The sequence below is a fragment of the Megascapheus bottae genome, chromosome 5 (genome assembly GCF_031878675.1).
Source record: "Megascapheus bottae isolate mThoBot1 chromosome 5, mThoBot2.hap1, whole genome shotgun sequence".
Taxonomy (NCBI): Eukaryota; Metazoa; Chordata; class Mammalia; order Rodentia; family Geomyidae; genus Megascapheus; species Megascapheus bottae.
Genome location: NC_143513.1, coordinates 37,810,926 through 37,838,454, shown reverse-complemented (window position 1 = coordinate 37,838,454; position 27,529 = coordinate 37,810,926). Strand labels below are relative to the sequence as shown.

At 36.6% G+C, this 27,529-nt stretch overlaps 1 protein-coding gene across 1 annotated transcript in view; it reads right to left on the bottom strand.

Moving 5' to 3' along the window:
• The window catches only part of Magi2 (membrane associated guanylate kinase, WW and PDZ domain containing 2), a 1,234,376-nt gene that overhangs the window by 420,547 nt on the left and 786,300 nt on the right, over positions 1–27,529 (bottom strand). The window contains exons 5-6 of the mRNA XM_090332908.1: positions 26,974–27,184; positions 13,300–13,379 (exon numbers count right to left, since the gene is read on the bottom strand). Of these exons, the coding sequence (XP_090189034.1) occupies positions 13,300–13,379; positions 26,974–27,184 (291 nt within the window). The remainder of the gene's footprint in view (positions 1–13,299; positions 13,380–26,973; positions 27,185–27,529) is intronic.

Sequence of the window (27,529 nt, the reverse complement as noted above, 5' to 3'; positions counted from 1 at the left end):
CACTATTCTTAGACATATGAGTTTTTAATGGTAAGAAAACATTTAGAAAGTAGAATAAAAACAAAAACAAAAATAAGAGCTAATGTGACTCCTGAGGTGAAGAAGCAGAGTGACAGACAGACCAGCTCAATCATTAATACCAAACACAAATCTGGGTTTATAATGAATATAGGAGGAAAAGGAAACACTAGCTTGATAGTTCTTTTAGTGGGCACAGGAGAGTGGACAATCATCTCAAAGGAGCACTTGGAAGAGAACAGATGCTGTGAAGTGTAAGAAATATTTTCCTCTAAGAAGCCCTTTGAAGGTTCAAATATTGAATGAAGATGGGGAATAAAAATCATAAAAATAATAGTTTTGTAATAAAAAGGACAAGATTTAGAACTCATAACAAAGGATTTTAATGGAAGACTTGAAAGCTAACATAACAAAGATAGATGTGGTTGTGGAAGATAGTGTATTATTACCTGGCAATAATGATGTAATAGAAATGAATTCTAATAGAGATGTGATCACTGGATATTATAGAACTTAAATGGGTGCATAATAGTATCAGAATTATAAGAAAAAATATACTCTGGTTTCTCTTCAGATCGTATAAATCAATCCCCTTAAAGAAAAGGTTCACTCATTAGCAAACCAAGGAAATGGTAGACATGCCACAGGATGGGAGAATAGGTAAAGACAAGCTTATCACAAGAAGCATATGAACATTTAAGAATGCTTCTAAGCCATCTATCCATAAAATTGGGCTCAAACACAACCTTTTATCCACTCTTCTCTGAACATTCAGCTCACAGTCAGATTATTTTTTATTGTTATGTGGTAAATGGTTACAGTTTCCCACACAATACTCAATGCTTATATATTGCCTTCTCATCTATAAGGCTCTTCAAAAGCAGGGATCAGCAGTTGCATTTATTTACATTTTTTCATGGCTAATATTTCTATATTACAAGCAAGACTAAGTCTCCAAATATGAAGAATAGATCAAATTTGCTTCATCTACAGTTAGATATTCTATTCTTTTCATATTTTTTTCTTTTCGAGACAGAGTCCCATCTTAAAGTCCAGACTGGTTTTGAAATCATAATTCTTCCGCCTCAGCCTCCTGGTGCTGAGAGCGCAGGCCTGTACAACCATGCCTAGAACTTCCTTTGCTTCCCCCTTTGCTTTCCTTTCGTTTTTCCTCTTTATTTCTTTTTCCTCCTTCTTTCCTCCCTGTCTACCTTTTCCTGTCTCCCACCATTTCTTTTTTTCTCCCACCATTTCTTCCTCCCTCCCTTCCATTCATAGTAACATGGGAGCCTCTGTGAATGACCTCTTGAAACAAATAAATTGAACTAGATACTTTAGATGTGTAATGGTTAGCCCATAATCACACACTGAATTACATCATGTCTTCATTCTTTACCCTAATAAGGGCCTGCATTTAAAAAAAAATAGCATCTTTGGAAAGCGCTATTTTATGATGTGTAGCATTTAGAAAACCTTGAAATTGCATGAACAGAGAGGGGAACTACATTATCCTCTCACCTCAGCAGCTGAAATTAAACCTCACTTTCCCCCCCTAACCATACGTCGTCATTAATGTTGAATGACGGCTTTGTGTTGATGATCTGGATGGGTTTCTCCCTTGTCTATAGTATTCACATTAGTGCCTCACCTTTCTTCTTTGCTCTTTGCACTTCTGAGCTGATCTTGGCACTGAGGGACACAGGGCCATGCCTAGTAGTATGATCGACAGGAAGCCACCTTGAGCTGTCACAGAGATTGCTCCAATATTATGTGACTATAGCGAACATTTTGAAAAGCATAGGTAACAATAGAAATCCTTCTGGGGGGGGGAGAAAGAGGAACACAAGATATAATTCAGTGTCTTTCAGACAGCTAAATTTACCTTGTTAGTTTAAAAACACAAACCACATGACATGTGAAATTCTAAGATTCTAATTACAATGATCTATTTTTTGTTGTTGTTAGTCTCGGTGCCACTTGAGCCACAGCACCATTTCTGGCTTTTTCTATGTATGTGGTACCGAGGAATCATACTCAGGTCTGGGTGCATGCTAGGCAAGCACTCTACCACTAGGCCACGCTCCCAGCTGATTTCCAGCTTTTTTTCTGTGTAGCTTATTAGAGATAAGAATCTCACAAATTTTTATGCCTGGGCTAGCTTTGAACCACAATCCTCACATCTCATCCCCCTGAGCCGGCATAAGACACCATTGCCTGGCCAGTAAAAGTATTTTTAAATAATTCTTTCAATATAAATCTTTTTGGCTGTAATGTGGCAACTTATGGTCTACTCAATGGATATAACACCAATTCTGATTTTTAAACTCAAGGGTCCTAGAATTTATTCTTTTCTATTTATATTTTTTGAAGGAGGACCTTAAATTCTAACAGTATCATTATCAGATAAATGGGAATTAAAAACTTGAACTTATATCATACTGTTGGTATTTCCAATAGAGTGACTGTATGCAAAAATACTTCCAAACCTTTAAGTGCCATTATTATTTGGCACAAAATGCCACTTTGAGACATTTGGTTGGAGCAAGATTGTGTAAATTTAATTTTTCTTTTTCTTTTTCTCCCTTTGAATGCGATTAAATCTTCTGGAATAATCCAATGGACAATTGTTAAAAAAAAAAAAAAGAATGCCAAAAGACAGAGGGTAGATTGTCTAGGGGCCTTAAGATTTAAGGAATGGTGCCACAGTGAGTTTCTGTTTTCTGAAATCTCTCACCTATGTCAGATGAGGCATTGGAGGATTTTTAGCTTGGAATAGAGAGCAGGTAAATGCTCACAAAGGAGGGAGAAATCAAATGCCTCAATAAAAATAGCCAGCAAAAAGGATCAGAAAGATGGTGACAGCCTCATGTTTGAGTACTTACCTTGGGCTTTTTCCTCAAAGCTAGCACCCTGCCACCTGAGTCACAGCACTACTGGCTTTTTCTATGTATGTGGTACTGAGGAATCGAACTTGAGTCTTTGTGAATGCTAGGCAAGCACTCTACCAGTAGGCCAAACTCCTGGCCCCTATGACAGTATTAATAGTGCCTAGAGAGGCCTGTACATTCTTCATCAGCAGTGCAACTTGATGTACCTGCCTTGGAGGGCAACAGATTACATGTAGGTAATTGTTCTTGTCTCACTTCTGACAGGACCATGTGAGTAGGAAGCAACATTAAATCAAACACATTACACCAGTCAGACTCAGCATTTCATGTCCAATTTCATGACAATTGGTGACCTGTTGGGGCCTGATCTCCATCTCTGAGTCCTGTTCATCATTCCAGCTCAGTGGGCCATTAAAGGGCTTTGGCCAGCCATTCCTCGCATTCCTCTCTTGAGGTATTTCTGTGTACTTGATTCAGCTGAACCCCCTGCAGCCCAGGTCCTCAGCCTGTGCGCTTTCCTGCACCTGTCCCACCCAGTACCTCAAAGTTTGCCCTGACCCTTAGTGATAGCATGGTGGCCTTCTTCCTATTGGCTAGCTTCCCAATTCCCATCCCCTCTTTCCCCAACAGTATATAACTAAGTGCCTGACACAATAAAAGAGAGATCTTCTGTGCTTTCATGGCTGACACAGCTCCTGGCTCAGTGTTGTTTTTTGTACCCCTGGTAATTGGGGGAGGGCTGGGTTAGCAATACTTGCCATCTCGCTCTGCTCGGGGGGGACTTCAGGCTGGCCCTGGGTGTCCCTCTCACACCCGTGTTGATCTAGAGCAGCAACAGTGACCCAGAGAAGCATCTTCTGTAACCACTTCTCCACCAGAGGGATGTACTAGAAACTCACAAGGCAGAAGAACTCAGCAGACCTAAATAGCATTGTAAGGGCTCTAAAAACTAAATTGCACCTGGACCTACAGCTTACAAAATGGGCCAGAACCTACGCACCAAACCCAAACAGAACACTGTCTACTAAAATAAAAGATTTCAGACATGTCCATGTTTTTCAAAGTCTGTATCAAAAATATCTGAGGTGAACTCAAATGTAACTCCTCATTTCTAAGAACCAGGGCAATCACAAATTGGATGAGAAGAAGCAATCAACTGGCACTAATATAAATAAAAATGCTGAATATTGTTACAAGGATTTTAAACCAGGCAATATTAAAAAGTACCAAATAGAATTTATCAACAGAAAAGTCAGATAATAGAAATTAAAATCCCACTGCAACAAAGCTAGAACAGTGAATTGAAGATGCATGCATGAAATTTGTTCAACAATCTCAAAAGCTTAGGAAAAATTGATAATTTTTTTCTTATGTATCAAGTTGGAAGAAATGAACCAGTTTCTATTCAAATAGCCAAAATTAAAATAAGATGAAGAGTATGTACAAAATAATTCTACCACAATCAAATCAACTGAACTCATAATTAAAATTCCCTTGAGATAAACCTCCAACTTAGGTGGTGTCACAGAATTTTACCAAACATTTAAAGAGAAATTTACACCAATTTTACACAATTTCTCCCCACAAACAGAAGAGGTGAGGGTGCAAACCAACTTGTTTCATGTGACCAACATTATCTTGATACCCAAAAATGTATATGTGAAAGGAAAATTACAAACCAATGTTGTTCAAAAAACAGAGATAAACTTTCACGGACATGTTAGTATGTTGAATAATGTAATATACAAAAAGAATTATATACTATGCCCAAGTAGGATTCATCCTCAGTATCAAAGCTTGTTTTCTATTTTAAAAATCATTTCATATAACTATAATCACATTAACAGATATCTTAAGACTATATAAATGGAAAATAACTATTTAGATAAAAATCATAAGAAAAATGCCTATAACTCATGAATGAATTCAGCCAAATTACAGGAACTAAGGTAAACATGATAAAAATCAATTACAGTTCTACATATTTTTACAAAGGGGGGAAGATTGCAATGATGTATTGCCTTTGTACAACTAACTTAGAATGTAACAAAATGAATACCAGAAAGCTGAAACCTGTATTATCCAACAGAGTAGAGGAGGTCAAAGGAAGAGAGGGCAGATTAATTGAGAGAGGAAGAATGGGCAAATAAAGTCATAATATTCAATGTACATATAAGAAAATGGAACCAGATAATTGTGAAGAGGTAGGTGGGGTTTGGAGAAATGGAAGAAGGGGTGATAATGATCATAATGCATTTTCATTGTAAATGGATGTGTTGAATTAAAAGCCTTCTGTAAAACTACTTAAAGATAATAAAAAATTAACATTGTTAAACTGAGATTAAATATATAATAACCTTACATTAAGGAAACCTGACATGCTAATGTGTACACTAAATAGCACAATTAATATACTTTTGTTGAATATCAAAAAATAATAATATAAGATTTCAAAGAAGTCAAACAATTGGAATACTTACATTCATGGATGAGAACACTCAAATTATTAAAGGTACTGTTTCCAAATTTATTGATGAATTTAATGAGAGTCCTATTAGAATCCTAGCAAAATGTTTTGGTTCATAGACAAGCGTGGTCTAAAATTTTACACGGAGAAGCAAAGGACTAAAAATAGTGCAAACAATTTTGCTCAAGAATCAAGTAAGCAATATCATGTGCCAAATGAAGGCTTACTACACAAGGACAGCAATAAAGACAATGTGATACTAGATGGTACTGGAAAAGAAACAGACACATGGATGAATGGAACCTGGTCAGTCACACATAACAAAGGAACACATGAAATTTGTTAGCCTTTCAACAAACGATGGTGCAAAAGGCATAGGATATCCTTAGGGGGGAAAAAAACCTTAAGTTTAAGTAACTTTATTTATAAACAAAAAATGTAGGCTACTTAAATATAAATCATAAAACTATATAACACTTAGGAAAAAATGAGAAAATCTTCCAGATCTAAGGTTATTGATTCATTATTTTAAATGAGATTAATCTAATATAAAAACTTTTCCCTGAAGAAGAGGATGAAAAGACAAATGACTGGGAGACAATCCTGTTTGTAAACATCATGTCTAATGTAAGGAATCTTATTAGAATAAAGATCCCTCAAAGTTGAATTTAAAGATCAAAATTGAACAAAAAACATGAGTTGGCATTCTACCAATCAGGAGAGACAGATGACAAGTAATTACATGAAGTCTTTAGGGAAAACAATAGCTAGTACCACTAGCTATGACCAGAATGTTTAAAAGGAAAATGAAAATTACTTGAAAATTTTTATCTTGGTGGTACTAGGGTTTAAACTTAAAGCCTCATGCTTTCTGGGCAAGCATTTTACCACTGAGCCACACCTCCAACCCTTCCTACTTTATTTTTTAGAGACTTTTTGAGTTTTTGAACAGAGCAGACCTCTGGGCTAGGCTTCTTCAACCTATGCCCCCTGTGTAGCTGAGATCAGGAAGGTTCACCATTATATTATACCCAGAAACCTCAATATTATTTTGCCTGACCTGAGCAACTGTCAAACTGTGACTCTACTTATCTCTGTCTCCTGAGCATACTGAGATTATAGGTATGAATCACTGAAACTGGTCAGAAGACTATAAACCCAAATGCTGGCAAGGATGCAGAGCAATGGAATGACCAGTTCACTGCTGATGGGAATATGAAAAAGTACAGGCATTCTGGAAAGGAGTTACCCACTTTCTTCTAATACTCAAGGTCTTTATAAAAACTAATGCCAAATAGACACCCAGACCAGTTAGAATAGGTAGAACTTGGTACCAAAAGACAATGGAATGTCCTTCCTTCGTAATTTGAGTAAACTGCTTTTGTTTCCTGACTGAAAATATATATTCCTAAATTCTTTGTATTTTCAGAAGCAAAAAAAAATACTAAAAATGATATTATGCTACAAAAATGGAGCAACCTCAGTGTTGCTATAGAAAATCATGACTAATAAAAAAATTACTAGTTAGCTAAAACTATTAACTGTTTCTATTAAAATATTTGACATTTCATCTTTGACAAGATCCAAGCTATCAGCAGAGAAACAAAATGAAATTGAAATGCTCATATTTCAAGACAATTGATCAATATTTATGTATAAATATATTTTAACAGTTTAGCTCTTTTAGTACTTGAATATTGTTAAAATATTGTTAAAAATATTTTTGTGAATTCTTCATAGAAGAAGAATTCAAGGTGCTTTACAAAAGTAATTTTATCAAATTTACTAGATTTGAAAAAAATAAAATATTTTAAAGTGGAATTAATTTCCTTATTATTATCTTGAAACTTAGGATATTAGTTATCAATAAATTGTAATGAAAAAGCAGGCCTGGATCCTGGTATATAAGAGGAATCTAAGCTGAGTAAAAATAGAATTTGAAAATATAAATATTCATCTCTTACCTCCATCACTCTAGAATACTTACTTAAAATTACTGGAAATGGTAATATTTTCTGTTATTTTTAAAGAATAAGCTCTATCTCTTGAAAAAATGCTTAATAAATATATAGAATATGGTCTACTCTCTTCACAAATATTTCAGACAACTTTTGAAAGTTAGGCTAAATAATTTAAAGTATTGGTTATTGTAAATTGAAGTGTATTGTCATGTAAATAGGTGAAGATGATGTGATACTTTTTCTATACTAACATAAGAAACAATTCACTCCTGTTGATACTGAATATTGATATGGAGCCATTCAGTCATTTGATATACCTGTAATTATAATTATATGCAAATTGGGATCTAATTTAACAGAATTGAAAGGGATACCCCAATCTATTGATACCAGGCTAGAATTAGCCAGCTGGATAATTTTAACTTACAAGGATTTGTTAAATTCAGTCCCCCCACAATCCTAGAGTATTTCAAATTTCTTAAGGTAGTCCTACTACTCTGAATTTCCTCTTACTCCTGGGTCTTCTATAAGGCTAAATTGTTGGCGCAGACTTGTATCTGAAGGAAAGGAAATACACAATAATTTAGAGGTTTTAGGGCAAAAATTCTTAGACTTCCTATACTTACAGCAGTGTGCATGACATAGGCATGCTCCCCATTCTACAGGAAAAGAAACCCAGGCTCCCAAACACAAGGGCATGTAGATTTGGGTTTGATTTACCACCAGCTTTCCCTGATCCCAAATTACACATTAATTTCATCTTGATGTAAAGGTGTGGTCCTATTGATTTTTTTCTGCCAGTACTGGAGCTTGAACTTAGGGCTTTGTGTTTTTGTTTCTTTTTTTCCTCCTGAAGGATGGCACAGTACCATTTGGGTCACAGTTCCACTTTTGATTTTACTTTTGCTGATTAATTGGAGATACAGAATCTCATGGGCTCTTCTGCCTGGGCTGACTTTGAACTGTGATCTTCAGATCTCAGCTTCCTGAGTAGCTAGCATTACAGGCATGAGCCAACAATAACTGGTAGGTTCTATTCAATTGAATCATTTCAACTTTAAGGGAGAAAAGGGGAATCTATGATGTCTACTTCACTCTGATGTTTTCTTCCACGTGTGTCACAGTAGGAATGTTGGTGACTGAAAAGGTCTCAAGAAATTCCACATTGCTGATTTCAAAGAGAGAAATATAATGCTGGTTCATACGCATTGAGCTCATGTTGCATAAGAATTAATAGTTAACTGCTATTTTGATGGTGTTTTAAATAAGGCTATCCTGGCTTGCTAAACAGCTCACCCCCAAATCCTATTATTAGAATCTAGTAGTAGGTGGAGACTTCTTTTCTGCCATGTAGACTGGAGCTAACTTGCCAGAAATGCACAGAGCTATGACAAATGCTCAGAACATGACGACTTTGGTATTTTCCACTGTATTTTGGGAGAAAGCAATATGTTTTTGCATAGTAGCAGAATTATCCTTTGAACCAAAAGGTAAGATGATTACTTTAACATTAACAGAACAAGTGTTTCTTTGGAATGCAACTTTTCATTTAAAGAAAGCCACCCATATGAATCCCAAGATATGAAGGAGAAAATCCTTGAATATTGTTTTCCCTCTAGCTTAATATAATAATAAAACAATTTCTTTGTCCTGGTACCAGGGTCTGAACTCAAGGTCTTAATTAGTTTCCTTTGCTCAAGGATAGCCTTCTATCACTTGAGCCATACCTTCAAGTGCTGCTAAGGAGTATCTTAAATCAGTTGATCTCTCTCTCTTCTGATCTTTCACCTAGCTTCCTCTCGTTGTGATTGACATGAAATTATGTGCCCTTGTGTAACTGAGCTGTTGAAGCATCTATAATATGAATTCTCATATACACATATGCATATACATGTATAGTATGTACATATACACCCATCAATTAAAATAAAAATGATATTAGGGGCCGCAAGTTTGGCCTAGTGGTAGAGTGCTCGCCTAGCATGCATGAAGACACGGGTTCGATTCCTTGGTACCACATACATAGAAAAAAGCCAGAAGCGGTGCTGAGTCTCACGTGGTAGAGCTCTAGCTTTGAGAAAGTCCAAGGACAGTGCTTAAGCCCTGAGCTCAAGCCCAGGACTGGCAAAAAAAATGATATTAAAATTGGTAAGGTCCAAGACATCTAATTTCAAAACTACCATACTAAAATTTTCCCTTTTCAGTAGGATGGAATGAAGAACTTGAACTGATACTAAATAGAAATTCTAGTTAAAATATTTTAAAATAAGTCATTTCCGGGCATCCAGAAACTACAGAAGCAATCAGGTACATGATCTAAGGAAGTCTCAAGAGAAGAGGACCTGGGTAAATAAGGGAGTTTGCTATGTGTTTATGAGGCTGTTAGCACTCAGAGTGGAGACTGCTCTGGAAAAAGGACCACTGCTAGAAGTTAGAGGACTAGGCAGAAGGTAGAAATGACAGAATATAAACCTGAGAAATTTTTAGCAACCAGGCCAATTATCCTACATTTGTTAAATACTGAAGCCTCAGGGTCTCCATGCAAAAATAAAACTTTAATAAAGCACTTTACATTTTCTTTTTCCTTTTGTAGTTTTTTTGAGGGTACTCAGGGCTTGTTGTTATTTTCATTAAAGTAGGACTCTACACACTTTACTTCTGGTGGTTTACTGGTTAATTAAAGAGGCTCACAGACTTTCACACCTTAGCTGGCTTCAAACTGAGATCCTTAGATCTTAGCCTTCTGAGTAGCTAAGTTACAGGCATAAGCCACAGATGTCCAACAGAGAAAAGTATTTAAAATACTAGTTTCAAAACTATCAAGGGAAAGCTTTTACGTAAACACAGAAGGCTGAAATGCCCCTGTAGATTAAATCTAGCCCACCTCTACTTTTGTGTGTACTTAAGTGAACAGTTGACACATTTTCAAATAGTTAAGATACAAAGCAAAAGGAGTCTAATATTTTGTTACCTTAAAGTACAGAGGTTGAAGTTTCCATGTTGGTAAATTAAGGTTTATTGATACGGATCTCCGACCTTTATATATTGACTTTGGCTGTTTTCTCACAATAAGTAATTGCCAAGAGATAAAAATGACTTATAAAACCTAAAATATTTACTACCTGGCCCTGTTTAGACTGTGCTTTCTAACCTGCATAACAAGTCTGCCAAGTAAAAACCCTGGAACACAAAGGCAATCAAGAATGGGACAAGCTAGAAGGGATTGTGTTTTACCTGAACCCATTCCCTCACAATGCTAGCTTGATTCTGATTGGATGGGGGTAATCAGCTTTCCTTCTATCTGTCCAACAGAAGAATCAGACTTCCTAACTAGAGACACATGTCATCATTTGCAACTATTACAATTGATTTTTATTGTTTAGTGCTGGTCCTGGGGCTTGAACTCTGTGCTATCCTCGAGTCTCTTTTGCTCAAGTCTAGTACACTACCACTGGCTTTTTGTGGTGTTTAGCTGGAGATAAACATTTCACAGACTTTCCTGCCCTGGCTGGTTTCAAACCATAGTCCTCAGATGTCAGCCTCTTGAGTAGCTAGGATTATAGGGGTGAGCCATATTGTTGTTGCTTGTTTTTAACTAATTTTACCCTCATTCCAGTATTTACAAAATTGCTCCACTAACTTTGTATTTCCAAGCTAATGTGTGAGTTATTACTGATTTGATTAGCAGGCTGAAGAATACTTTTTAACACCAGAACATTTTAAACATGCAACAGTAACTAATGCTATTTAAACAAAAAGAAGCACAAAGCATAAGTGATAGTTACCTAAAATCATCTTTCTTGGCAAGAAAAAATAGTCTGTGTATGGAATAAAAGGATTCTAATTAGTTAGATGTAGTTTCTAATATGCCAATAACATGTGGAATCAAGCCTTTGAATGATTTATTTAGAAGATTAGAATAAATAGTAATTGAACAGTTGAAATATTTCTTTTCTAGGACTTTTCCCCCTTTTACTTTCTTTCCTCCCTCCTTCCCTCTTTCTCTCTCTTTCTCTCTCATTCTCTCTCTCCCTCCCTCCCCCTCTCCCCTCCTCTCTCCCTCCCTTCTTCCACCCCTCTTTCTTTTTCAATACAAGTTTAAAAGAGGGGCCTTGGGCTTACAAGCAAAGTGTTTGACCACTTGAATCACTCCTCTAGCCCTTTTATGTTTTTAGGTTTTTTTCATATAGGTTCTTGCTTTTGTTCAGGCTGCTACAGTGCTTGTATTTGGACTACAGGGGCTTACTAACATAAACTTTTTGTCTGGGTTGGTCTCGAATCTCAATCCTCTAGATCTCTGCCTCTTCCCTGTAACTGGAATTACAGGTATCACCACCTTACTTGGCCTCCTGGAATCATGTGTCAATTAGATGTAGTTCCTAGGTCACTGGCATCATATTTTAAGCATTTACCATTCTGAGAAGACTGGCAAATATGGGTGTGATAGTAACTGGTCACACTGAAATATTACAATGATGCAAAATGACATGCCTTCTTCTGCGAGATTTAAAATTTTGAATCTAATAGCTTTTTTAAATAAAAAGAACAACTGAAAGAAGAAGGTGGCTGAGAAGTTCATATGTCACAGAGCTGCAAAATTATTCAATTCATTTTAATTAGTATGTACTAAGGATGCTAACATCTATTGCATAACTAAATTGTAACTCCCAGGAATAACAAATCAGGTCATTTTACTTTATAACCTATCACAATTGACAGCATAGGTCTTACTGGTGTCAATGAAATGTAACCTAATCATGTACAAGAGTTTAGATCATGTATTAATTTTATTGAATTCGCTCAAAGAGTTATACTTAAATATAAGAAGGAAAGAATTATAGATTTGAATATAAAATTAAATATGATACTGATTTTTATGCATTTATATATACACAAAAACAGTAGTTTGTCATTTCTAATTTAACTCAGTACTATGTCTAAGCTTTGAAGGGTTGCCTTATAAGAGAAATGCATGGTTAGAAGCAAAATAGTCATTGAAATGAAAATACTTTCAACATGAGAGGCCTTTTGAAAGTTGACTTTATAAAAACTTTCCCAAAACTTTAAATATTCAGTCACTTTTGTCTCCTTTAAGAGTTCCTCAACGACAGATACTTCTAAACAGGGCTCCTGTCATTTGGTAAGTTAAATACAATAAAACCATCAGCACAACACACTATCATTCTAGCTATATTCTAAGAACTCTGTTAACAGTAAATTCAATTTCTAAAAAGCATACAAGTATCATCAATGACATAATTTGCCTGTATATTTTATTAGAAAATTCAGATATTTTTGTACCTCTGTTATTTTTTTTAAAAATTCTTCACATGCATAAAGACAACCTATTTTTAAAATAAGTCTACAATATTTATACTGAGAACTAGGAAATAGCATGGATAATCTAAAACATTCATGCAACAGTTTTTTTAATTTATGTATTTGAAAGAAAAACAGGTATATATATATATATACATACTTATAATACAGGTTCATCAATAACTGGAAGAATGCTATGTCTTTGAACACAAAATCAGATATTATTTGTAGTTCCACCACACTATTTTTCTTTGCATCCTATCTGATTCCAGTGGAAAAATCAGAGAGACATATTGCAAACAAAAAGTCCTTAGGAGGTGGAAAAACTCAGGCCAGGAGTCAAACAGAACCCACAGAGATGACAGCGATTTGATATTCAGAGAAGCAAAGTAAACCCACATGGGCCTGCTAAAATGCCGCGTTAATTCTCTCTTCAATCTCAGTATTAAATATTACAGTTAGAAAAATGCTTCCACAAGATTGTTTCTTTTGGTGAGTCCCTGGATGAGACACATACACACTTATATATTCTCTCTCTCTCCCTCTCTCTCTCTCTCTCTCTCTCTCTCTCTCTCTCTCTCTCTCTCTCTCTCTCATACATTCTCAAAGTGCATTACTGAAGCACCATAAAAACTTAATAACCTACCATTTTCTTTGCACTCTTCTGGAGGCTTAGCCTTTTTCGCAAGTCGTGGATCCAGCCATGATGTTGTCTTTGTGTTATGGCTGAAAAGAAAAGAGACCACTCTGAATAGACACATACTGAAACAAATCAAGTATATTCCTGAAGAAAAAAATAAGCGGGGTTAGTCCAACAAAATTGCAATCGATACACTTAATTTGCTTACTGGTTCTAAGTAGCCCTGAAGGAGGTGTAAGAGTAATTGTGCAAGGCAGCTGTAAATTTGGCAACCTCAGCTCCCTGTCCTCAAAGCAGCTATTTTTATTAAAATCAACTCGGATGTTGCCAAGTTAACCTCATTGAAAATGCAGAACTCATCCAGAGCAAAAGGAATTTATTACAAATACAGGATTCTCCAGTTGGAAGAGCACAGTACACAGACTCTGATACTGTTTCCTGAGTTTTGCAAAAGCATTACTTTGCTCCTAAACCTGCCCTCTTTATAGACAATTGTTGTTGTTTTTAACTATGGAACTGGCAGAGGCAGTATGAAAGTGAAGCAAATTACATATTCCGAGGATTTCTAAATTTTCTCCAGAAGTGATTAATAGCAATTTCATCAACTCACATTAAGCTCTTTCTCCTGAATATTTTCTACCAGTCAGGAAGGTAGAGAATTTTTTTTAATGTCTTCATTCTAATGTTTCTGGGATGGAATTTCTAGGAATTAATGGGGAAAAAAACAACACTTTGTTGTTGTTGTAGGGAAAAAATATTTTCGTGTAAAGTCTATTACCAGAAAACTAACAAGCCAAAGAACAATGTCTTCTGGGCTGTGTCTTTTCTTTTTTCTTTCTTTCTTTCTTTCTTTCTTTCTTTCTTTCTTTCTTTCTTTCTTTCTTTCTTTTTTCCTTGTCATTTTGTTTGTTTTGTTTTTTGTGCTGGTCCTTGGGCTTGAACTCAAAGCTTAGGTGATGTGCCTGAGCTATTTTGCTCAAGGCTAATACTCTAGCATATGAGCCACAGTTCCATTTCTGGTTTTATTTTTAGTAGTTAATTAGACATAGAGTTTTAGACTTTCTTTTTAGGCTGGCTTGGAAGCGCCTTCCTCTGATTGATTCCTCCTCTGCTGGGTAGCTAGGATTACAGGTAGGCATGAAGGCTCACAGCTCAGCATCACCAGCACTGGAATCACCTGATAGACTGGCGAGTAATGCATTCTGGGTGCTCACAAAACAAAAAAATTAGAATCTTCATTATTGTCAGGCAATCCAGGTGATTCATGGGTACCTTTTAATCCCCAGCAACCTGCTGTTTTACCTAGGGACCTTATCCACTGAGAGACACATTACCAAGAATACATTTGTGAAGGCTTTGGGAAGAGAATGTAAAAAGTCACAGTGTGGGAACATGCAAGGTTTCTACATAGCAAACACACAAGGCCAATCCATGAATGGGACATGAGGAGGGAGAAGGTAAAGCAGGTGTGAAGCAGACATTTCAGACCTGATCATAAGAGAACCGTGGGCACTGCTATTGAGATTGACCTATTAATAATGATAGAATTTCACCACTTCCCATTTCTCCATGGAATTTAACTGTATTTGAGACATCACAACTCAAAATACTAGCTTTGTACTTTGATACAGCAATCTGAAAGAAAATTGTCCTAAAGCTCTATAGTTTAGAGCAAACTTGAAGAGATTAAGTCCCCTCTCCATGAGGGAATTGCAAACTAGAAATGAGGAAGATATGATCCATCTAGATCCAGGAAAGCAAGTCTACTCAGTCCAAGGAGGTAAAACCCTTTCTATTTTCTGGATGATCCAATCTGCCACATGTAGCATCATCTTTGACTTGAAAAATGGAGACTTGGAGACCTGTGTGTGGGTTATGAAATCCCTACGGTTGAAGAAGATACCCTTTTTAAATTTCTGTCTTTCATGTGGGGCAAGGAGAAAGTATTCTCCATAACTTTCCTCACATTTATGAGTTCCTCCTTGACAGGTGCCTCTGAACAGGGCCCTAATAACTGAATCAGATGAAGTCTGGGAATCTGAGCAAATAATAAATCATCAGGAGAGCACACAAGCTTTTTCTTCTCCCCAATTGTAAAGTCTGCATTACCACATTTTAGGAGGGTAAAAAGTATTCTGGTCTCTCATCTGGTCCTAGCCCAACTTACTAGGATGTCCCTGTCAGTTTGCCTTTTCTGAAATGAAGATGAGATATGCATGATGGATGGTGTTCGGAGTGAGGGGATAGGAAGCCTGTATTTCATATTTGCTATTCGCATTTTAGAGAAAAAAGGGGGAAGTGCTCAGTATGCACTTGCCATGTGTGTATGTGTGTGTGTGTGTGTGTGTGTGTGTGTGTGCGTGTGTGCATGTGTGAATGCACATTTCTATAAGTGGAGGGAAAATATTGGAGGGTGGGAAAGGGAAATCAATGTTCAGTCCTGCTTCTTTCAAATCCTTCCTCTTTCATTTTTGGAGAAAAGTAATTTCTAGTCCTTTGAGACTTATTCAGAAAAGCAAATACACCTATGGATTAATATTAAGGGACATTAGTATGCCACTTCAGGGAGTCAAATTACCATTTCTATACCACACCACCCTGGGTCTCTAATACTGGCTAATTTAGCAGAGAACTGTGCTTCCTAGCCTTCCTGAGTTTATATAATGCGTTTCATTATGATTTTTTTTAGGTTGAACTCACTTTAGCAGTGTGTCACTTTAATACATTTTGACAGATCGTGTCTCTTATAGTTAACAGCATTTTTAGCTGTTCTCCAGAAATGACTCTGAAAGAAATGTGGGTAGTAGTTCCCTCCAGTAATTGTCTTAAACATCACATGAAGATACAGCACAGTATTTTTCAATGCTGGTTCTCACCAGCCTTGTAATTTGCATGCTCCTCCAAGATGCCTTACAAAAGGGATATTTTTAATGCATTTAGGAGACAACAGACCAAATAGCTTTTCCACTTCCCTTATATTATGCATATTTAAATCTTAATAATTCCATTTGAAAACAGGATTAAATACTGGGCAGGAAAGTGCATATAAAATGGAATTATTGAGCAATTTTTCCTTCTGTACACACCATCAAATTTTGAGGAAATGCTTTCTTTCATTTCCAGACTAGAGCAGATTCAGATGCACCTCAATTTTCTGTATCTTCCCAGGCTGAGTATACCCACAAATGACATGATCCAGAAATGGTAATTTTTTTTGCCAGTCCTGGGCTTGAGCTCAGGGCCTGAGCACTGTCCTTGGACTTTCTCAAGGCCAGAGCTCTACCACTTGAGCCTCAGCACCACTTCTGGCTTTTTTCTATATATATGGTACTAAGGAATCGAACCTGGGTCTTTGTGTATGCTAGACAAGCACTCTACCACTAGGCCAAACTCCCAGCTCAAGAAATGATAATTTTTTAAGTCTACAATTTAAGTCATTTAACTGATATATATATGCATATATATATATATATGCAGGCAGCCTACCTTTGCAAAGAAATCTTTCTAGCTAAGGGGTGAAATATGTATCTTCTAGGATCTTTGCATCCTGACAATTCACTGTTTTACATATTACTATAGTTACAACTAAGGAGATAATCATGAAAAAGTAAGCACACAAATGAGGAATAATCAATAGATGCTTAAGTTTAGTCAGTGTCCTTGAAAAATGACATTCCTTGGGATGAAAATATAAAGCAAATGGTTTTTTGTCTATGTCTGTTCAAAATCTTCTCTGATGTAAAAGTAGATATTCACACATTGTAGAGGACTAGGATAAACCGAACTGATATTTCATTCTACTCTGAAATTGTAGTTTAAAGTCATATAAGGATGGCCTTGAAAATATGCATAGATTGACCTGTCATGAATCAGAAATCCCTGTACATTTTGTAAGCTTCATCTTTGCCAAATTGACAATAGTAGAAGGTGAAATAATAACACCTTTTCTTCTGAAAAAATATTCTCCTCACATGACTCCTGCTTCTTTCCATTAGGGAGAGCTACTGCTCATACAGTACACCCTGCAAATCCCCAGTCCCTCTCACACCTCCGGATTTTCTGCTCTGTCAGGAACATGTTTGTTCCATCTTTAATGCTAAAGAGCCTTTGTGGTTCAGAATCATTGGCTCTATTTTACAGACAGACAAATAGAGACTGGAAGCAATATGCCTAACGTTACAAAGTTAGTCCCTTGCAGTGGAAAGCTGGGGTAAATCCAGATCTAACTGAAAGCTAAGACTAAGGTTACTATGGGCTGCAACCCAGAGCCATATGGAACCTAGCACTTGCTTTCAGGTGGAACTGGTTTATTTCCCTCTCCCAAGATTTAGTCCAGACTCCCACCAGTCATTGAGAAAGAATCCTTGACTTCTGTTAGGGATGGCAATAATGTCTGCCTTGGAAGTGCTGAGTGTCATGAAATTAGTACTATATTGTATGTTCATGGAGATGAAACTGGGTTGTGATGGAGACGGCATCAATAATATTAATGAAAAAAGTTCTCTTATCAACCTGAAATTCTTGTCATCCCTAAATCAAATTCATTTCATTCAAATCTAGATATTTTCTAGAGTAAATCTCTTTAAAGAAAAACCTGGAATGTCTATATAATTTATAAATGAGAATCAGGTCTTAGAATCTATAAAATGCTATATACTTAAGTTATGGCTAGGGATATCATTCAGAGACAAAGTATTTGCCTAGTGGATAGGAATCCCTAGGTTCAATCCCAGTACCATCAGGTTTTAATTTTTTTGTTTTATGCTAGTCCTGGGGCTTGAATTCAGGGCCTCACACTGTCCCTGAGCTTTTGTGCTCAAAGCTAATCTTCTACTACTCGCATCAGAACTCCACTTCTGGCTTTTTTGTTGTTTAATTGGAGACAAGTCTCTCAGATTTTCCTGTTTAAACTGGCTTTGAATTGCAATCCTCAGACCTTATCTTCCTTAGTAGCTAGAACTAGAGACATAAGGTACCAGCTTCTTTCTTGTGGAACTATTTTCTCTTATTAACAAGAAATTTTGATAACTAAACACTCCTTTCCTTTTTTCCATTTTCTCTAAAAACAGTACAAGTTTTGGGAATCAATAATTATACAAATTGTATGTGGATGTTAAGGTTTCAATTGTAGTACTTTTGCAGGTTCAGAAACAAAAAAAATTGACTGCATCTTATGAATTTTTAAAGCAAATCTTATTTGCTATTTACTTGGTGGGGGGGGGGCTTAACCTTGGGGCCTGGGTGCTGCCCCTGACTCTTTTGATGCTCAAGGCTAGGGCTCTAACATTTGAGCCACCATTCCATTTCCAGTTTTCTGGTAGTTAATTAGACAAAAGTCTCATAGACTTTCCTGTTCTGGCTGGCTTTGAACTGTGGTCCTCAGATCTCAGCCTCCCGAGTAGCTAGGATTGCAGGTGTGAGCCACCAGAGGCCTGGCACAAACCTTATTATGAAAGATGTATGTATTAATTACATTTTCTTTTGCACTCAATAAATTCCTCCACATGATTTTATTATTTCCAAAAGACTTTCTCTTCCTTCTATATCATCCTTCCAAAAGGCAGTGGTAGGGCATATAATGAACAGTGGATGGTTTCTCTTCAAAAGACTCCATGGATTCAAAGTTTCACTGTTTTTTTATATTTGCACATAGATAATACACATAAAAAACTATTTTTAGTGACTACTATAGTGGTTGCTGATTTTTCTAGATAATATCCTACAGTGTTTCATAATTCCTGAGTGAGCTTGCCATCACATAGCTGTAAATGCATTTAGCAAGCATTTTTAGGTGGTTTTATGAAAAATATTGTTTTGGATGAGTGTATATTCTATATTATTTTGCCTAGAACACTGTGTTTATATCTGAGGATTATACAAGAACTTTGTGCAAGACCATGATAAAATATAAAATAAAAATGTAGAATTCATTTCCCCTTCTTGTAATACATACTTGCAGAGAGTAAGCTCACTTTTGTGACTGGGAGCCATGTAGGTCACAGTTCCCAATGGAAAAGCATTTATCTAGTGTTGCTGCATTCCAGAAAACTGACTTTTCAGTAAGTTCCCCAAGTGTTTTATGTGATAATTGTGAAGTTTTCAATTTGTTGCTGATGATTTACTTGAAATGTAAGGGGTGGCAAAGAAAAACCACAGTTGCTTTGTGTTTGCTTTGCTTAAAAACAAATTCATCCCCAATGAAGATTTGGAAACCATGTCCAGCCATGGTGTTTTTTCACAGAGGTGATCTCCACTTTCAAAAACCTGCATTTAAAAAGGTATTCTTTCAGATGACAGTGTCTGCTGCCTTTGGCTAAGATGGGAGTGAACGAATACGTTCTTGTTGTCTTTTTTATTTCGCCAAAGCAATGGCTGCCTCTTTTGTATCACTAAGTAAACTGACTCCCAAACAAAGGAGCAATTTAATGGGATTCCCAAAGTGTGTCAATCTAGATTAACCCTGTGGCTTCTCTTCTCTATGGAACACTTAGCCCCTAGAACCGTGAATTTCAAGCCAAGAACCTTATTAAACAAATACCATTTGTAATATAAAAGTTTACATTGGCAAATGTTTGTTTATAAATTGGAGACCTCTCGTGTTAGCATGGAGATTGCTTTGCAGAGTTGGGAATAAATGCCAGTGTTGTCCAAAGTTGCCCAAATCTATTAACTAAATGAGGATAAAACAGGTATTTTACAGGGTGGCAATGTTTTTTGTTTTTTAGAAAAGTCCCTAAAGTAGGACCCATAGTGCATTGATTAAGAGCAAGGATCCTGGGGACATAAAAGCAGGAAACTTGACAGGTTTGTGTGTGTGTGTGTGTGTGTGTGTGTGTGTGTGTGTGTATTTTTTTTCTCATGAGGCTTGAATTCTGGGCCTGGGCACTGTCCCTGATCTCTTTAGCTCAGAGCTACCACCCTACCACTGGAGCCACAGTGCCACTTCTGATTTTATAGTGGTTAATTGGAGATAAGAGTCTCATGGACTTTAGTGCCCAGGCTGGCTTTGAACCATGATCCTCTGATCTCAGCCTCCTGAGTAGCTAGGATTACAGGCATGAGCCACCATGCCCAGCAACTTGACAGTTTCGTTAACTATTAGAAATGGAATCTCATGGTTGGAAAGTTCCTAGCACAAACATGTGTCCACCATACATTTGCCAACTAAACATAATAAAGGAATATTGGTTTTGTTACTTCAATATAAGACTTTTTGGCAAGCAATGATTTCTATTAGCTTCAGTTTTGTAATGTGAAGATCAAATAAACAGAGTGTGAATGGTTAACATATTATCTGTTTTTGTTTACATAATCTCAACACAGGCTGAAACAGTGGGCACTATCTGCTCAACTTTGCACTATCACACTCATTTGAATGTGTAATAAATTTTCTGCCTATTTTGAAAGATCATATTAATGAATGAATGTAATGTAATGAGTCAAGAAAAACTACATGCTACTACTGCATCTGGGAATTGAAAATTGCTAAACAAAAGACATTATTACTATTTCAAAGCATGTCTGCAAGGGTTCATTCACTTAAATTCACTTGAAATTATATTGTTTAAAAGTGCTTTATCAGATATTTTCCTTTTCCCATTAAGTATCATTATAAATTATGAAAGATATCTACTTTTACTTGAAGAGTGTGAGAAAGATGTATGGCCCACTAACTCATCAGTGTTGAAAACAACAGAAATATAATCCTTTCAAATGCCAGAAAACTCAATAAATATTTTAAAAAATATTTTAAAAAGATAAATGGAATGACTTGTTATCTTAATTCAAAATTCATAATGTTTATATATATGAATATGTATTTGTTTATTTTGGTGGTAGTGGGATTTGAACTCATGGCCTTCATGCTTATAAGTAAGTATTGTATGGCCTTACTCATACTTCCATTTCCTTTTGTGTTTTAGGTGTGATTTTTGTGCTTTTGCAGGAGTTTGCCTTGGCACTGAAACCCTACAATTCCTGAATGAATTGTATTACAGTAGTTACTGTGCCTATCCAGAAACAATATAAAGTTTTCAGTATAGAATTCTCTTCTTCTCTTTAGAAATAAGTTTATATAGAAATACTTTATACCAAGAACAAGAACCTTTCTCCGTTGCTTCATTTATTCAGTTTTATAATGATCTGCATTTCACAGAAGATGGAATTTAGTACCTGCCAGATCATACTTCCATTATTCTGCATTAATACCACAGTGTCTGAATCAGAGGAGAGCTCTCACTGAGATTAGCTCATTTCCATCACTGTCTCTAATTTTTCTTCATTTACCCTCTGCTTATTTACTTCCTCTTATGTTACTCTTTCCTTTGTCAATATATTTATGTAAATGTTTTATTTACTATTTATTTTTATAGTTTAAATTACCTGTTCAGTTTTAATTGATTCTTTTTTCAGTCATGTGGCTTGAACTTGGCCTGAGCACTGTCCCTAAGCTCTTCAGCTCAAGGTTACCGCGCTACCCTTGAGCCAAACCCAACTTTTCTAGAGGTTTATTGGAGATAAGAGTCTTTACTCCTTTTGTGCCCTAGCTGGTTTTGAACCTCGATCCTCAGATCTCAGCCTCCTGAATAGCTAGGATTAGAGACATGAGCCACCCTGCCCAGCTTAGTTTTAATTGATTCTTGTTTTTGCCAAAACCAAAAAACAGTATGGGTATATGGTAATGGCTAGGTTGGTTAAACCTCTCATTTCCACATTGTTCTATGGTGCTCTCTGCTAGCTTGACTTTTTTTTCAGGCTGCCTCTAGAACACATGGACACTCAGTCCTACAGAAAGTCCTCATTTCCAACCCTGCTCTCTTTCCTTGCTTTCTCTTATATGCCAGATGTGTTTCCAGGGACTTCCATATAGTTTGTTTGCAAAGAACTTCTTTACATAGTACATTAAAAACAGCAATCACAAAGATAAACCTCTTGTTTCATTTATTAACCTAGAGTTCATTTTTTCTTTTCTCTCCTCTTTCTCTCTCTTTCTCTCTCTCTCTCTCTCTCTCTCTCTCTCTCTTTCTCTCTCTCTCTCTCCCACTTATGTTTAATTTCATGAGGTTACTGTATCTGAATTTGTATGCTGGTATACTATATATACACTTATTAGTTTATTTGAAATAGGGAAGGGAAGGGGAAAATAAGATAACTGAGAAGGGGAGGGGGAGGAAAAGGGGGACAAAAACACAAGAAGGGGTACCAAGTTTCAAGAAATAATGTACCCATCACCTGGTGAATGTTTCTGTGACCACTCTATATATTATCCCAACAATAAAATACAATAACAATTTTATTCATTAGAAAAAAGAACTTGTAGCAGCAATAGTAAAGGTACTATGGGCCCAATGATATTTGAAAGGAAGGACAATTTATGTCTAATGTAGTTAAGGAAAGAAACATTCCAGAGCAGAGTGAAAACAGTCAGGATGATATGAAAACAAGAAACACACACACACACACACACACACACACACACACACACACACACACACACACACCCCTACTGTGACATTTGTGCTCATCAGATTAAGTCCTGAGTTCAAAGGATGAAAAGATGGATCTACCATGAAAGCGGGGCCAGGCTGCCTTTACTCAGATGGGTCTTTCTAAGCAGGACCATCTCCTACTGCTGTTATATTACTATCTTTCAGCTGGAGTCATTTCTGCATGAGTGTAATGATCTCCATTTTGCCTTTTTTTTTTGCCAGTCCTGGGCTTGAGCTCAGGGCCTGAGCACTGTCCTTGGACTTTCTCAAGGCTAGCGCTCTACCACTTGAGCCTCAGCACCACTTCTGGCTTTTTTCTATGTATGTGGTACCGAGGAATCGAACCCAGGTCTTCATGCATGCTAGGCAAGCACTTTAACCACTAGGCCAAACTCCCGGCCCCTCCATTTTGTCTTAATTTTCTACCCCAAGCAGTCTCTGTCCTGATATTGCCATTACCAATATCCTTCCTTCTAGCATTAGACAAAAGATAGGAAAGGATACCAGAAGTCTGAAAACCAAGCAAGCAAAATTGCAAATCTTCTCCTTACTTTTCCTCATATATCAACAATTTAGCAAAACAAAAGGTGAGATTTCCTGGTTTTCACTAACTAGTAAGTACTCCTTTTCAAGGTTCCAAGAGTCTCCCGATTACCCTTTATTCAGCTGGAAACTGGATCTAAGTAAGAATGGTTCTGACACTACCCATTATCAGCATCTCACATCTATTCTGTCTCTTTTTCTCTGTGGTTCCTCCATTTGGCATGAGTCCATTCTAAGACTGTATTTGTTCTGACTAGCATTGCAAAATTCAGATATTCACTATTAGTTATTTAGAACTATTTATATCTTTCCTAACAATAACTTTGAGAGAGGGAACAAAGTCTTATTCTTCTCTGAATGCCAATGCTAGGTGACTGACAAGAATAATAGAATCATGTTGCTAGATTTTTCTGCCTAAACAGACCCTCATTTTTTTACTGTCTAGACACAGGGTACATGACTTTTGTCCTCCAAGGCTCTTTCCCCTGTGACTTTAAAACCTGACATGGCTAAGGAGCAAAGGGAAGTATCACTGCGGTTTAGTGTGGTAGAATGGTAGCCTTCAACTGAAATGCTCAGGAATAGCTCCTGGCCCAGAGCTCAAGCCCCATGACTGACCAAAAATAAAAATAAAAATAAAATAAAATAAAATATAAGGAGCAAAGGGCTGGAATGTAGTTCAGTGGTAAATCACTTGCCTAGCAAGTGCAATATCCTGGGTTCAATCCCCAGTCTCCCCCCAAAAGACCCCAAAATAAAAAAAAAAAATAAAATAAAGAAGCAAAGTGTTGCTCCCAATCACAAAGAAAACAAGTGTACTGTGAGAGTGATTTTGGAAATATTGTATGAAAATCATTCTTTCATCAATTTATGCTGGTATTCTATTATTCCTTATGTATTGCATAACTAAAATGTGCCTATTGTTGGCTTCTTTCTTCAGCACATCTATGCTGCTGTCAGAAAGAACTCATTATTCTAGACTACAATATCTGACCTCACATCTAAGATTTACAGTTTGACTTCTAGTATATAATGATGCCATACCATCCTTATTAATCTCAAAACCATATTGATAGATGGATATTTTAGCTGGCAATAATTTACAAACCTATCTATAACTTATTTCCAGTTAATTGATAGAAGATGGCCATGTACCATTGTTTACAGTAATAAAACAACAGAGATATATTTTCAAACTATAAGATATTCTATCCTTTTAAAACATAGTTTAGAGTATCTGCTGGCAGGTGAAAGCTAGTGATTCATTTTCTGTAAAACACTGCATTTCTCCAACATGCTGGAGTCATGCATAGCTTGGGTAATTGCCTGATTGTGTATTCCCTTGGCTACATGTAGCAAAGCATCCTGACTCATGTGAGAATTAAATATTGGTATGTGGTAACATTTCAATTTCACAACTGACTTCTGTCCATGGAGATCTAAGTCAGAAATCACTCTGGGTCAGGAATGAAAATTTCCTTTTAATATTGTTTGGAAAAAAATCAGAGTTTACATATGTTTTATATACTGCCAATACTGAGAATGCCAGCTTCTATTATGACAATTTTCCTCTCTTGAGACTCCTACCATCTTACAAGAATTAGAGTGCTTATGTAGTTATAATATTTTTTATTATTCTTAATAAACATTTTGGTTGCCTTATTCATAGTGGCAATTTAATTTGGGAACAAGATCTTCAACTGAAGGAATCTTTTGGAAAAATTGTTTTACAGAATGACACAATGGGGTATCTATAATTGACAATAATTTCTATATTTCAAAATAACTAGAGGATGAGGGCTTGGGTGCTCATGAGATAGACATAATATTATTTGAGGACATGGCAATGTTAATTGTTGTTATTTGACATACGTTAAATACAGGTATCAAATGATAATGATGTATTCCATAAACATGTAAGATAATTATGTTAATTAAATGTTTAAGTGCTTCTACTAGAAATAAAAAGAATACATTTAAGTTTCTTCTTTTAGGATAAGGTCTTAAGAGAATAAAAAATTAAACTGAACATTACAAGGAGTTTAGTTTTAGCATTTTTTTTCTAAACAAGAAACATGAACAACAACAATAAAGTGGAATGTACTTTTTCAAAAAGGCGCTATAAGCTAAGTTATCTAATGCAAATTAATTTATTGACTTCTAACTCTAGAGTAAGTGCCCAAGCTGAGTTCAAAGCCCAGTACTGGCATGTGGAAACAAACAGCTGTAATCTATTAGAAACCTGAAGAGGATAGTAGACAGGTTTACAATGTAGTTTAAATATCAAGGAAGATCTTTGGGACTATGTGAGGGTCCTTTTATTCAGTTGGTCATAAGGCTTGAACTCTGGGCCTAGGAGCTGTCCCTCAGCTCAGTGCTAACACCCGACACCTCCAGCCACAGCCCCACTTCCAGTTTTCTAGTGGTTAATTGGAGATAAGAGTCTCATGGAATTTAATGACCGGGCTGGCTTTGAACCATGATCCTCAGATCTCAGCCTTGTGAGTAGCTAGGATTACAGACAGGCATGAGCCACTGCACCAGGCTGTGAGGGTCCTTTTAATAGAGGTGAGAGAACTTTCTCCCTGATCTCTAAATTGGTTCTAATTCAATAATAATATCACATGGAGACTTTCCTTATAGCACCACCTACACATGTAAGCTCAGCCACACAGAAGGCAGAGATCCATACAGAGGATTAAGATTCAAGTTTAATCAGAAAATACCTACGGCTGGGCCTGCTTAGGATTTTTCCCCTCACCTTGTAGTTTTTCTGTTTATTTAAACTTAAGGCCTATACTCTTAAGTTGACTACAGATGTACTGAAGCTCTTACTTTTATGTCTACCCACGCAATGTAACATATACCCCTTCTCGACCTACATAAATAAATACATAAATAAATTTTTAAAAAGATTCAAGATCAACCTTGAGAAAAAAGTTATTGAGCCCTCCATCTCAACCACAAGATGCATGTGATGATTCATGCTTATAATTCCAGCTATGTGGGAAGTATGAAAGTAGGAAAAACAACAATCTTAGGCTAGCTGTCCAAACCCAACACCCTACTTGAAACATAACTAATGCAAAAAAGGTCTGGGAGACTGAGAGTTTATCCTAGTGGTAAAGTGCTTGCCTAGCAAGCACGAAGACCTGGGTTCAATTTCTCAGCACCATATATATAGAAAAAAGCTGGAAGGGGTGCTGAGGTTCAAGTGGTAGAGTTCTAGCCTTGAGGAAGTCCAAGGACAGTGCTCAGGCCCTGAGCTCAAGCCCAGGACTGGCAAAAAAAGAAAAGGTCTGGGGTTGTGGTTGAAGTGGTAGAGTATCTTCCTAATAAGTACAAAGTCCTAAGTTCAGACACCAGACAAATAAACAGAAAAGAAAAAAAAATTGTCTTTTTAGTTACTACTATTCCCATTTTATAGTATAATTGTCTTAACCCATCCATCCTATAATATGTTTGGCTATATTTTAGGATCCTTAACTGTGTTGAGACAATATCGTATTATCGTCTCATGAAGAAGGAAGCAATTACTATTAATAGAACACGAAAATTCCTTGTTTTCTTCTGACATCACCACTTTGAACACCATCTATATCCTGCTATGATCTTTACAGTATTGTTCAAAGAAATTCTTGAAACTCACTCAATGAAGTAGACTTCGCCCTTCTCTGTGTAGGCCATTTCCCAGTTGTCAGGCAACGGGTCTGAGTCCTCATTCTCCTCTGGTTTTGCTGGCTTTGTGTCATCCATCTGCTCCTTTAAATCCTCTGGCTGACTATACACAGGTGCAGGATAAGGCTGGGAGGGAGTCTCCCCTGAGGCACCTGTGCTCTTGTCTTCATGCTCACTGGACTCTGGAAGAACAAGAACATGTGGTCAATCCCTTCAGCTGAAGCATCTTAGGAAGGAGGGGGAAACACACAGACCCACATAATAAGTGCTGGGAAAGTACTATTAAGGCTTTGGGAAAACACATAATTATAAGCAGCTCTGGAAATCTTCACTTGGCGATGTTGAACTCTCCTCTCACTCATTGCTCTTGTGTATCATTCCACTAATGATTGTTGTTTACTGAATTAGAGATTTGAAGGTTAAAATGTTAAGGACCATTTCTGAACACAGGTCGGACAGGCAGAATAATGGCATTCTAAAGACATTATGCCTCAGCACCGAAACATTGGAATGTTATCTCACATGGC